The 14643-nt window shown below is 37.9% G+C and overlaps 1 protein-coding gene across 1 annotated transcript in view; it reads right to left on the reverse strand.

Annotated features, from left to right (window-relative positions):
• Positions 1-14441: 14441 nt before the first annotated feature.
• The window catches only part of LOC133981750 (spondin-1-like), a 96651-nt gene continuing 96449 nt past the window's right edge, over positions 14442-14643 (reverse strand). The window contains exon 16 of the mRNA XM_062420592.1: positions 14442-14640. Within this exon, the coding sequence (XP_062276576.1) occupies positions 14477-14640 (164 nt within the window). The 3' untranslated portion in view covers positions 14442-14476. The remainder of the gene's footprint in view (positions 14641-14643) is intronic.

The following is a 14643-nucleotide window of genomic DNA, read 5'->3' on the forward strand; positions in this document are numbered from 1 at the left end:
GCTCATGTCAAACATGTTTCTTCCCTTGTGAAGAAGTTCATTGACTCTGCTCATGATCAGACGACAGGATCATTTGTAAATTTCATTTGTACCTATAAGAAAATAGATAAAAGCCACCAAATTTCTTAAATCACTTGTTTCCCCTGCTGGCCCTGCATGCAAGCCCATAGACTTTGTGATGACGTCAATGATCTTAATTGGCTTTTCTCGGCTAAAGGAAGGTTTTAAAAATATATAAGCTCCATGGATCAAAAATTCATAATAGAAAGACTCACAATTGGTCTTGTCTGCTGTGGGAGAGGTCCTGTTAAAAGTTTTACAGATGTCTCTTTTACAATTCTGGTCTATGGGGAAAATGCTTTTTGAGTCGGGGGGACAGGCTTTTTTTTCTATTGGGAGGTCTGTCGTTATAAGCATGCTAACATGCTGATATTAGCATTTAGCTCAAAGCACAGCTGTGTTTGATTACAGCCTCACAGAGGCAAGGCAAGGCATGACTATAGACTCTCCTTTCCACTGTCTTCATTCTGTGTTGGCTCATGTAACTTAATTGTGTTGCAGTCTCAGCAAAGAGTTTATTAGAAACACATTTCAGTGTCAATGAGCCTCTGTAGATGAGGAACAATTAAATAAATACATATACATCTGTGCACTTTTTCGGGCTCTGGTCAGCTCAGGAGACCCCTGCTTTATAAAACTAACTGCAGACCTGTCCTCTTTAACACTTGAGACAGATTGTAATATTATGTACTAAACTATCAGTATGTTGGAGTTTGATTGAGAGAAGGGTCTGCAGTATTTGGATGTCCTTATCATAAATATTGTCAGTTACAGTTAAGCCTGTTGTTAATTCTGCTTATGCAGACGTGTAGGTGTTTAGCTACAGCTTAATTTGAATACACTCCCACACACTGTTGCTTTGTGCTGTTTATCCCCACATTCCCATTTTAACAGATCGCTAAGGATGCCACATCCAACCAGCGAAAGACCTATTTTAATTCACTCAGTCAAACATTTACTGTAGGGTGAAAGCAAGCGTCTGATTAAACAGAAAAGTTTGGGTGGATGGCTAGATAAATAGTTAGCAGAAAGTTGGACTTCTGCAAGAGACTACTGTTCGCTTCATGCCTCCAACCTCCTTTTAATGGTTGTAAAATGCATCTAATAATGGGGCTGATGAGTTTACATCATAGTTGAAAGCCAAACGCGTCTAATACAGATGCTAAAGTGTTGCCTTGTGCATCAGTATCAGATGCTGAGGGGCGCGATGAAATAATAAACCGCAAGCAGCAGTGTACATCAATGGTAATTTGATGTTCTGTATGATTTTGCCAAAGAGGGATGAATGAATGAATATTTGGGTGGTTTGTCTGAAAGCTCATCACCAGAGGATAGTGGAGATGCTCCTTTTTCACCATCTCATCTTAATGTAGACACTGCTCCCCCTGCGTTTATATTTGTGTATGCGTGAGTGTGCCTGATCACAGAAAGAATAAGTAAAAAGAGAGAGGGAAGGGCGGGTGGAGGTTGTCCTGAGATCATCCCACCAGTAAGAAGCACTTAGTTGAAAGAGCAGCAAATTAGGTCAATTAGCCTGCAACCACACCACCATCAATTGGATTCCAACGAGCCTCAACTGTGATACACACAAACATGTGCACACACTTACACATACTGAAATTGCTCAGGCATGCTGCTAATGGTACCAATATGGAGATCTATTCTCTTCTTCCTGTCACTGAGCGGTGAGTTACTGAGTTGTTTGTGGTAAAAATGCATAAACATGAGCTGGATGCACGATAATAACCCTCAGTAACACTAAAATACAGCGATACTGAACATAAAATGAATGCGTGGAAAGATGGACATTCAAGAACAAAATGCAAACATGTGGGTAACCGTGTAATGAAAGAAGTAGCTTGCACAGGTTGATTCTGAGGTATACACATACATTTTTGTAACATGAGCTGCTTATTTACCCACCCAGCAGACTTGGAGCCACATTAGCATTGTTTTGGAGCCATGTTTGTGTCCACCTGATGAATATAAGTCCAATACAATACTTTCCTTGTAGCTCTGTTTTGATCTAAATTCTTAACTATGATCACCAGCTAGATGCAAGTCTGTTATTTGGTGTGGGACAGATAGCGTACAGTGGGTTTATCAGAGCCTTTTCACTGGAAAAAGGTTGAGAGCAAACCAAACAGTACGGTTTTGGACTCTTTTCCAGCACCACCTTGAATAATTATAAGTACTGTGCAATACCCCGGAAATTCTAATTTTCTTTTATTCTAGTACAGAGCTAATTGGTTTCTTAAAGACTTTGGTGGTGAATACAAATCACAGGACTTCCAAGATAACATGTTTAAAGAGGAAAAATTATCCTTTTTGTGATTTCCTGTTATGATGCCAGATGTCCATATCCAACATGGAGCCTGCTCTGAACACTGTGTTTGCAATGTTTGTTGTTAAAAAAAACAAAAAACTTTTCTGATCTGATTTGGACTCAAACATGTACAGATATATGTGAGAAATTGCTCATTTGATTAAAGAACGTGAAATACCGCTACTATTGTTGGTTTACTGTCAAGACAAATGTCAAATTAGTACATTTCTCTCTCTGTGGTAGTGCCAATCAGTTGAATCCATACAGGCAAGTAGCAACACCTAGTGCAAAGAGGGAAAGAGAATGTGTTTCATTAGTCTGGTGAACCGTCAATGAAAGAAAATGACTAAAAGCAATCTAACAAAGACATTGTTGCTATGGAGCGTCAAAGTCCAAAAAGAAGGAGGTTGGGGTTGATGGATGAGTTGAGAAGACACAAGAGACCACTGTTCATTACCCAACACAAATATCATGACCACAATAGTTCCCTAACCTTCACAAAGTAATTATTTGAACCTGAATAACTCTCTCTCCCTAACCAGGTTGTTTTGGTGCCTAAATTGAGCCAAACCTCAACCAAAGCAATGTCAGATTAGAAAAGTCACAGGTTTCTGCAATGGTTTTGGTTGGCACAAACGATGTTCTGCTAAGGCCGTCAGATGAGAAAAACATGGGTCAATTGTAAAGGCAAAGACAACACTATGTCTTTTGTGATTTATTTTTAAGGACTTGCTGATAATATAGCATCGGGTGGGGTTCGGGTCTCAAATTTAGCAGCATAAGTCAGGTCCAGCTCGGTTTTAAGGGTTTTTGGAATTGTCAGAATATGAAATCTATATCTAAAGGCTTTAGAAACGCAGAATAACTCCAGTCATTGAGGCTGGATTGAACCTGCCTTTCATTTACTTTTCAACAGTGTTCAAACAATTCTACAATGTACTACTTCCCTGCAACACCTCCTTCTCTTTCTTTGTGTTTATTAATGATAAATGAGGGATAACGCCTTTCACCTGCCTGGACTCACGTCGTACCTGTACTTCATCAACAGTAACGGTCAAAATGCTTTGTATTCATTGTGCACAACTGTGAATAGTAATGACAAAGCAACAATAGAGTGTCTTTTGGAGCCTCACTTGATTATTCAGTATCTCATAATACACAGTCATTGCTCAATTGTTCATCTTGCTACTGAATGCACACACTGGATCCCCTCTGTCTTTACTGAATCACATCCTCCAAATTGTTTTACAGAGTTCTTTCCAGTCTGTTGTGACAAGTTATAGAGGAACTCTCTAATTCAACAGATGAAATATTTACATGCCCATCAGTCTATAGATTGATGTACAACAAATAAATCCCTTGTGGTAAGACAATACAGAGGCATATAAGTTTATTTTTAGATTGTGCCATGAAACATGTAGACAATAGATTTATGCAGATGGGAACATGAATATTTCACATTTGCTGGCAAATCAGAGAGCCACTATAGACTTTGAGCTCTCAGTTGCTTTCAGCTGTCCACCAAACACAGCCGACAAACGTAACTAGATAAAGCTGAACCTATTGGGACTGGTTGACTGTCAACGGAGAGCATGCTGGGAAGGAACCTCTGAATAAAACCCAGACTTCAAGAAATATTTTGCTGTACCAGAGGTTCAAGGAGATGCATATTTACATATGTGTGCTCAATATGCATATATAGACTGGCTGTTTGAACACAGTCTTCTCTAGGGATCATGGCTCAGTTTTACATATTATCTAATCTGCATCCTATAACATGTTACTATTTGCTTGAAGGCTGTGCGCCAAACCTCCAACAGCTAAAAATTTGCCAAAAGAAGCTTTTTACAGAATAAAGATCTTTATCATCTGATAAAGCAAAAAGGCCTCATACTGCCTCATTACTCTGAAACTTAGAATCCTTAAGATTTTTATGAAACCAAACCCCATTTTTGATGCTATTTATGGTCTGCATTTTTTCTGAAATAGCCATTCAATTTTAGATTCAATAATTACTTCTCTATGTAGTAGTTTTCATTGTTTGTGGTGCCCGCCATTCCTGCACTGAATCACCTTCACATGCACACAAGGGATTCACAGGAAACAATGTTGCATGTAATCAGTGTATACATATCTCATTGATAACAGCCACACTATTTACTGTTCACTGTCCTAATGCTGTGTCAGAGCTGTATTATGTTACTGCTAATATAAACACAATATCCTACTGCCACTGCTTCACGTCAAAATAAATGGCGAAATACAGATTGGCTTGTATTATGAAGCAGCCAAAGGAAATGCAAAAGGCTATTTGTCATAGCCGTTAGCGCTTACTGTGATCTCTAGGCCTGTCACAATAAATACATTAAAACTTATTGTGCAATAATGTAATTATCGACATCATCATGTCTGTATATTATATCTGTATACTTTGCATTATTATGCTATATTATCATATGAGAGGTATACAATGATATTGAAATGACAATTACATCTTTTATAGTGATTATTTCTGTGACAATATATCATGCAACAAAAGTAGTTATAGTAACAGGCCTAGCGATCGCTCATGAAAAATGCATTCACAAAACAAGACAGCAGACATTTTTTCAGCATTTTGTCACCAGGTCAGTTTTAAATATCGCAGAGAGGAAAACAAGGAGACTCGTTATAGTGCGTATGTTTGGCTGCACTATAAACAGATACACAAGTTGTTCTGCTGTTGTATCAAATACAGTGTTGAATCAGCTTGCTCAACCTCACACGTTTACATGGTATTTTTAAGTTTATGGCCTATTTTCTTCTTTGCTGTATCATCTTACTAGAGATGTTGCAATGTACCAGTTTTTCCATGGGGACCTCACAAGTTTCTCCTTATCTTTACAAGCAAAACAGGGAAACAGGCACACTGACATGGGACACAATTAAAGAAGGGCAGGAGTAACACTTTGAAGTGCTGTTTCGTTGCTGTAGTACAGTACTTTTCATTCATCTATTCAACTACTCCTGTCCCTTTGGAACTGTTACGTGCAGTGTGGCGGACTTTCATGAAAAGGAGGCAGCACAAGATGAGGTATTGGTATTTTGGTCAAAACGAACTCCTAACTAACGCCACATTGATATTTACTTCCAGTAGTAAAGAGAAAACCAGAAGGTTCCTGCCACACTTGTAACGCTGAATAACATTCACAAATAATACAAAAAACATTATCTGTAATATATATTGTTTTAACAAAATAATATATCCATAGCCTGAATGATAGAGATATTTGAGAGTTGACTTGAAGACGTGAATTGGAGTGCCGTACTGAGCCAGAACCGTCAGTTCTCTCTGGTGGACAATATATGTAACAGAAGCACTTTCTATTGTGAATAACCTCAAACTTATTATTGGAATGTCCACACTGATATAGATAAATCTGCAATTTGGCCAATATGTAAAATATGTAATTTAACCCTTCTGATGTCCTAGGGTCAATTTTGACCCCAGAAGCCAACAGGCGTTAACTCAAAAATTAGGTATAATTTAAATGAGGACTATTGACCATCATTTTCAAAAAATATGTGTAAAAAGTTGGAATTAAGTTGGCTGTAAAGATCTACCACAGAATTGGGTGATAATGTATACCTTATGCTTTATAAACAATCAAACTAGACCGGGTTGATTTTGACATGGGAGGACACAAGTTGCATGGTCTATGGGAAGACGACAGGAGAGATAATAGGCTGCTTATGGTATATTCCTGGCACAGCTGACATCACATAGCTCTGCAGAGTGCATGCGGGCCCAATTTATGTATTACCATAGCATATCGATCCATGGTCTTAGCAGTTATACCATTAAAATGGAGAACATGGCGTTTAGATGGATGAATAAAGTTAAGGTGAATGCTGACTGTAGGCGTAGAATAGGAACTGAAAAGATTTACACCTTGTACAGACTAATGTACAAAGCTTGTCAAAGGTCTCAGTGTGATGAAGTTAAAGCTACATTTTCAGGGAAGGGGCGGGGGGGCATCTCGCTTGAGCTTTCACAGAAAATTCTTTAATAAGCAGATTTTAAAAGGAAAATTCCAACCTAGGTCTTATTCACATAATTACAACCATTCACATCACGTAACTTTGCACTCACAACTTCCCTTCAATTTTGACAGATTCTGAATTTTTTTAATGAGAGAGAGGGAGTTGACGTCATTTAATTTTTATTTATTTATTTCCACCTTAAAAAAATTGTCTGGAGGGCAGATTTAACTATAAGTACAAGATCAGAAAACTGATCAGGAAACCCTGCTATGGTTGTTCTGTAGTGCATGCTACACAATAACATGCAGCATTTAATTTGTTTAGGGTTTAATTTGGATGACGTGTTAGAAAGAAAATAAGATTTATAAATATATATATAAAGAATATATATTAGAATTTCCCTTTAAATCTGTCTCATTTAATTCGTTAAAGTAGTTGTATACAGATCTCTGGCTGCAGTTTTTGGACTCTGTCTTACCATCTATCCATCTCCTCCTACTCTTTAGCTATCTTATAACCCCCCTCGCTTTTAAGGAGTGGTGCTGATCCCAAGGGTCATTTTGTATTCCCTGGAAAAGTCCCAGTAAAGCAATTTAGTATACAGAGGCCCCAGAACAAAAGTAATGTGAAGGAGGGATGGTAATAGAGGACAGAATTGGAGGAAGTACACATCCACAGGAGGAAAAAGACAAGAGAGGGAGAGCAGTACAATGCATCTCCTTTTTTTACCACGACGTGTTATGTAATACTTAACTCATTATAAGCCTTTTAAAAATGGAGCATCAGAATCGTGTATACCAGCCTGGAACAAACAGATATTGGATAACAGATGTTGTACGCTTCCCCATAGGATAATTCCTGTTTTGGGTGATCTCCTGAGGTTTAATCTAGCACCACAATGAGGCTGAAGCTTCCCCTTAACCAATACGCTACTCAATAAGGTATCTAAAACATGAATGACTAGATTTCCATTACATTTTTTTGTGAATATTGGTGGTTGAGATTGTTGGCTTTGTACAAAACTTAGAAAAAACAGGCTGATGTTTCACTAAGCTAACGAGAATTGAAAGTGAATGTGAATTTCAGTGCTTTCATGTACTGATTTAATTAATGGCACTGGAAAAAAGTGCACTGATAATTGAAGACATAAATTGACATTAGACACCCACATGCTTGTGCAAACACGTGCACAGTGAGCACAGGAACCATTTGGACCAAATTTGATCAATTTTACAATCAACAGGGAATCAGTCAAACTGTCAAATTGCAACTCATCAGAACAAATCCTGATCTGAACTAGATCTAATTCTACATTTCTACACTGACCGTTGAGTCCTCTTCACCAATAGATTCAGACTCTTTCTCAGAGTGGAAATTTTTTTACAATTAAAGCCGTTGTTCTTCATTATCCTGCTTCAGCTGGAACAGACAGGAAACTGCAAACAGATGTGGGATGGAAAGAGAAGGAAGAGGGAGTCTACCTTAAAGATTGCTTTAATATAGCCTGCAGCTAATTGCTTCAGTGGCATCTTCAATCCTGTCTTCGCTAAAAGCCCTTGGAGCCTGTATACTGCTGTTAACAGAAGAGCTGCCAGAGGAGAGAAGAGGGAAAGAAACAAGAGATAAGGAGTAAGGAGGAGAGGAAAAGAGATATCCACATATGAATGCATAGATTTATGCATATTTATTTGTTTCACTTGCCTGAAAAAGGAATTAACTAGCCTACCACTCATTTTCAATGACAATGCTATTTTACACCAGACTAGTTTATTGTTATAGTAAGCTACTGCCTAAGTTAGGCTTGCAGCTATATTGAGATGTTTTAATAGTGGTTTTATTGTTATACTGTATGCAGGTGTTATAGTAAAAAAGTACAGGTGCTCATGTATAAGTTAACTGTCCTTTTATTCGAAAAGTAATAAAAAAAGCAAGAGAAGTACATTTAATAAAGACCTGCAGGGAGTGAGTGGATGAACCCGATTAAAGAGTACCCACCTATACGGGATGCTCTAAGAAGCAAAGCAAACATGCCCGCAAAGAGGGATCATTTCATTGGTCAACACTACACCTAGCTTTTTCTATTGGTTGGGGAATTTTGCACAAAAAATCCAAGATCAGAACTTTCACAGGCGCACAGAAGCAGCCTGAGTGTAAAGAGAAAAGCTAAAGCAAGAAATCTGTGCAAGCAACAATATATCTGAGTGCAAGCACACAGCCTGAGCAGAAACAGAACAAATCTAATCAAAAGCAGAGGCTATCTTTGAATACGAGGGAAGGTTTTTCAGGGACAATTTTACAAAATCTGAATATGAAATCAATAAATCATGCTCTCAAATTGATATACACGATCTTGAATAAGGGCAGGAACAAAGCTCCGTAACACAGGGGCTTGTGCTGTCTTGCACCAGAACACAAATGCAGCCATCAGATATCACAACATGCTCTTAATTGAGGATTGAAGAAATAGAGGAAAAAAACGGTAAAATAATGATTGATTATAGTGATGCTGCATGATTACTTATTAGTCATTATAGAGAAGTATGTGAAGCTCACATTGGCATTTGTTTGAACTTAATGTATTACATTATTGAATATGGATTTTTGTTTTGTTTATTACTGATGGTGGTTCACTTATTGTCTTGTTAAGTGTTGTTGATAGATTTTTGTGTGTGGGAGTTCAATTCTGAATTTGTTCCTTTATTGATTTTAAAGTAATTAAGTTTGATCTGTGGGGGTCATTCTTTGGTCGTTTTCTATCCTGGGAGCAGTAGGTCATGACCTGTCTCTTTCAGAGCAGTTCATCTCTCTGTCCACTGACGTTGGCTGGGGGAAGAAGCTGTCTTGATAAGGCTGGCTGTCTCCTATGGTAACCGAGGTAGGGGGGAGATGATGGCTGTGCTTTGTGAAGATGGTCAGGCTGGTCTCCTCTTAGAATTGATTTCAAATGACCTATATACAGTCTACGTGATTCCAGTTAACATTAGTCACCATAGTGTCTTGTTTATCATTTGATAACCAATGCATAGATGTGTGATAGAATAACCTTATTTGGAGGTAGTAAGGGTGAGGATTTGGTGAGGGGTTTAAATACTCTTCTCTGGAGGTAGACTGTAGAATTGAGTGGTATTGCACAGTGTTTTCACTTGTACTATAACTCTGATCTCATAAATTGAGTTTCAATAAATGTTCCTGTACAAGACATCCTGGTCTCCTTACAACAGGCATGTCCAAACTGTTCCACAAAGGGCCATGTGGCTGCAGGTTTTCATTCCAACCAATCAGGAACACACCAGGCTTGAATCATTTAATCAATTGATCTCAGTCTTCAGACAGTTGATTAGTTGAATCATGTGCTCTTGACCGGTGGAATAGTTTGGACACCCCTGCCGTACAAGTTTCTCACTATTGGTTAACCAGCTATCCATCAACCCCTTATCTAGTCACAGGCCAAAAGGGCAGGTGCTTGAGCCCCACCTATCTGTACACAAACCTGGTTCAATTTAAGAGTTTCTATTAAAAGGGTTTTTTTTGGGCAACTTAGGGTCAACTGTAAACACAACAGTGGAACATTACCTCACACAATTATCACAATATAGACAGAGAGCAGACAGAGAGCAACATTAGAATTGGTTTTGAGTCATTTTGATGAAAGTGAGTCCTATATTCACTTTGGTTTGCTCTCACTAACTGAGGGAAATATCTGGCTCTTTATCTGCTAAATGTTCCAGGTTTTAAAATGTATACAGGAAGTGAAGAAGTGGAAGAAGCTGCATTTATGTTTTGTTTCCACAAACACTTTCTGTCACATGTGTGTACTGAGCAAACAAGAGGAGGACCAACAGCAGACACAAGGGCAGGACAGGTTGATAAAAAAGGGTTTTCTAGACCAGCGAACCAGCTCAAAAAGCCAAGATACATGGACAGGTCACAAACAGAAGTCAAAAACATAGGTAGCAGATAATTAGATGGAGGAATACGGAATAGTGAAAGAGGTTTAGGGTAGCAGAAATGGGTAACTAAGCAACACTGACAAACTGTCAAACAAGGGAATAGATGTCTTTGGGGCTGATGCGATAATGAGCAGCAAGTGAAGATAATTGAAGAGTGGCAACAGCTGAGCAGGTGGGTGTGGGAATCAAGCAAGCATGTCAGTGGACAGGTGGAGAGGGGCAAAATCAATGGGAGAGAATGGTTGTGGCTGTGGGAAAATTGATCATTAGTAGATATAAAAGCTGTTGTACTTCATTTAGCATTTATTATCCTTTATTCGTGATATGTGGGCTGACTTAATTACATTTATAGTGTCACTGTATGCCACCATTCTCTTCAACAGATTGCTGAGTGGAAAAGGTTCAACATCAAAAACCTCAGATTCAACAGGTTTATTAGATGTAACTTCTACGTAATGTGCACAAAATGCTAAATTAGACTTAAAGGACAGGTTCACAGTTTTTCAAGTCTGTCTTAAAACAACAGTGAAGTCTCCATATGAACATGAAAAAATAAGTTTTTTACTCACTGTAATCATTCTTCCTGTTCATACTTCCTAGGCCTATTAAAAGATCTCCTTCAAATGTGCTTTCAGTGTAGGTGATGGGGGACAAAATCCACAGTGTGTCCACACAGTCATTTAAAGGTTGATCTAAAGCTTATATGAGGCTTCAGCAGTCTGATTTAGTCATATCAAGTGGATAGCTACTATTCGTATTCTTTATATTTCAGACACTCCACCCCTGCTGTACTGACTTTTATATTCTTTTTTTAATCTGTCACTCACAAGCCCAAAAACTTGATGGAAGTGCAAGAATACATACATGGAATGCACCTTTTTAAAAAAGATATGTCGATATATATGATTCAACTTGTATTGTGGTTTTAACCGATTTATTGTAATGTGTGTGAAATGTTAGTGAAAACAGTATTTAAAAAGTAATGTCAGTTCAAGATAAATGAATAATAAACGTGTTGGTATTACATTCTCTATCAGTACATCTATAGACAAGGTCGAGCTCTATTTCAAGCTATTTCTTATACTCCTGGTATCATCATGACCATGATTTCCTCATGAAATACATTATTTTACATTCTTTTGTCTCCATCTAGTGGAGGGAAATTGTAAATACACTATAGTGGCCAGAGGAAACTGTTTTCAACCAATCATCCAATAAGGGGTATAGGATCTTTTATGACAACAAAAAAATTACATGTCAATGCACAGTTATGCTAAAACACAATTAGCTGCATTTGAGTCCTTACCTGTTGTGGTTAAATGATTACTCTATTTTATTGACATTGGCTTTACATCCTCATTTGAGGTCACACAGATGGCCATACTGTACTATAACTCTGATCTCATCAATTGAGTTTCAATAAAGGTTCCTGTACAAGACATCCTGGTCTCCTTACAACAGGCATGTCCAAACTGTTCCACAAAGGGCCATGTGGCTGCAGGTTTTTGTTCCAACCAGTCAAGAGCACATGATTCAACTAATCAACTGTCTGAAGACTGAGATCAATTGATTAAATGATTCAAGCCTGGTGTGTTCCTGATTGGTTGGAATGAAAACCTGCAGCCACATGGCCCATTGTGGAATAGTTTGGACACCCCTGCCGTACAAGTTTCTCACTATTGGTTAACGAGCTATCCATCAACCACTTATCTAGTCACAGGCCAAAAGGGCAGATGCTTGAGCCCCATCTATCTGTACACAAGCCTGGTTCAATTTAAGAGTTTCTATTAAAAGGGTTTTTTAATGATTGCAAATTCATCAAAATTTTTTTCAAAAAGTTTTTCTTTTTTTCTGATCTCATTACAACCCAATATGTAGAAAACATATTGAGGTGGGAAAATACAGAGATGCCTATGACAAGCTTTCTTATTACAAAAATGTAGTAGATATTTCAGAAATGTATTAAGATATATATCATCATATAAAGACGTGTATTCTGCAGTGTCCTCAGTTCAAAATCATGTTTACAAGAAATTATTTTCTTTTCATTTATAAGAGATTTTTTACATGAAATTCTTCAAAGACAATTTATATAAAAAGTCAACAGACAGTATCTGAACAGAACAAAACCACTTCAGAGATGTCGTGATTTTAACATTTACTTTTTTTTTTTATTGTAAAGGTGGTTTCTTACAAAACAGTCATGTAATACAGCGGCAAAGAAAGAGGCCAGAAAAAAAAAAAAAAGTGAGGGCAAGAAAGTCAGAGAAGACAAAAACAGTACTTTGGCGGTGACAAAAGAAAACAGCAACATAATCCGCTACGCAATAATCCAAAAAACAAAAATGGAAAGCACAATAATAAAAAAAGAAACAAATATAGGAATAAAGTGTGTTGTAACCAAGGCCCCGGTAACAGTCTACTGTATGTTGAGCTGTCCTGCAGTTTGTAATACTGTAGGAACCATCTCTTTTGCACCCACAACACTGCATCAATGCAGCACAGCACATGTGTAAGACATGACACTTGTAAGGCTCCATCTGTCTGTGTTTTTAAGGAGCCAACAAAGGCAGATATAGTCATTTAGCTATCTGTTTTTAAGACAAATACAGCTGATAAAGCATAATGTCCAATCAAAAATAATCATCTTTGCACATGCTAAAATAAAGTCTTCTGACAGAGTGAGAGCTATCGCAGGTTTAATGCTACATCAGCTGAAACGACAGAGAAACAGCAGTACAGTATATAAAGACTAATTTTAACAGTATAAAACATCTCCATTTAAATGTATCTGTTTATTATGGAAAGTGGTTTTTAGTAGTAGTAGTAGCAGTGTCATTTATAAGTGTTGGTTAGATAGTAGATATACAGTACATCCACGAGTCTTGACAGACTTCCTGTGTTAACATCTATGTCTTGCAAAAAAAAAAGTCAAACATCTTTTCAGTTTAGCCTGTTTATGAATGTTTTACTAAAGTGAGTAACTGTTGCCAACTTACAGTACAATTCAAAAGTTGAGGGTTTTCTTGTGATTTTAAAATTATGATTTCCTGGGAAATATATCACTTAGCAACACACACTAATGTTGTAATATAGGCCTATTTAAAGTGGAAAAAAACCTGCAAATGCTAACAAACTGAATCTTCTGTTTTTCAAACACACCCTGTTAAAGTTTAGAAAACATGCATATTTTATGCATACATAAAATTGAAGCTAGAGCTAACAGGCGGTTAGCACAGCTTAGCAAGAAGCAGCTATCAGTCGGCCTTTGTAGAGATAAAAAAAAAAAAAAAACCAACAACGATGTAATTAGTGAGCTGCAGAGATGCTGGTAGGTGAATTTGTTACCTTTTAAAAAAAAAACTTGGTTAGCTGTTTACCTGTTTTCACTCTTTATGTTAAGCTACGTTAACTGGCTGCTAGCTGTAGCTTCATATTTAGCGTAAAGACGGGACATTCATCCCAAAATGTCAAACTACTCCTTGCTATTTAACTCTTATTCTGAAAATACTTGGACATTCTAGCATGAAAAATAGTTGGAAGTAACTTCTATATGACCACAGTTATGTCATTTCAGGGTCAGACTACAGCTAAGACAGTTGCATGATAGCATTAAGGATGTTTGTAAAAGGGTGTCTTTGTTGACATGCCTAAAATTCGGGGCTGCTGCCGGTATTTTTCAGAAGCAGATTTCAGTGAAAATTCCTGTTCAATAACGGATTCCTTTTCAAAATTTAAAATACTTGCAAGGAAATGATATGTCGATGGGAAAGCTACTGCACTATTTTGTCTCAAAATTCTTAAAAGGGACTTTTTTTTTGCAGGACACAGACATCACTCTCTAATACTTCCATAGTGGTCTAAAGTAAAATGTCTACAATGGCTTGACTAACAAAACACATCATCTTCTCCTCTCTTCCTCCTCTTAAGTCTTCCTTCTTCCTTCTCGACTCAACTTGATTCAGCTCCTTTTTTCTCCATGACAAACTATCTTGCCATCAATCCCTCACCTTCCCTCTACACAAAAAAGTGAACCCCCCCCCCCCTTCTCCTCATCTCTTATCAAATAAACCCAGATTACACACTGCTCCCTTCCTCTGTAGCTCAGTAGTGCCCCCTAGCAGGGATGAACGTTACAGGCACGGATCTCCTTCCGGTCCTTACAGCTGGCCGTCATTGCGCCCTTAGCTCTTTTCTTCACCAACATGTAACGCTCCTGGATCCCCCCTCCGCATGGTTTGGTACAGTCCGTCCAGTTGGTCCACGGCTGCATCCTGCAACCTG

This window comes from Scomber scombrus, chromosome 6 (assembly GCF_963691925.1).
Source record: "Scomber scombrus chromosome 6, fScoSco1.1, whole genome shotgun sequence".
Lineage (NCBI taxonomy): Eukaryota > Metazoa > Chordata > Actinopteri > Scombriformes > Scombridae > Scomber > Scomber scombrus.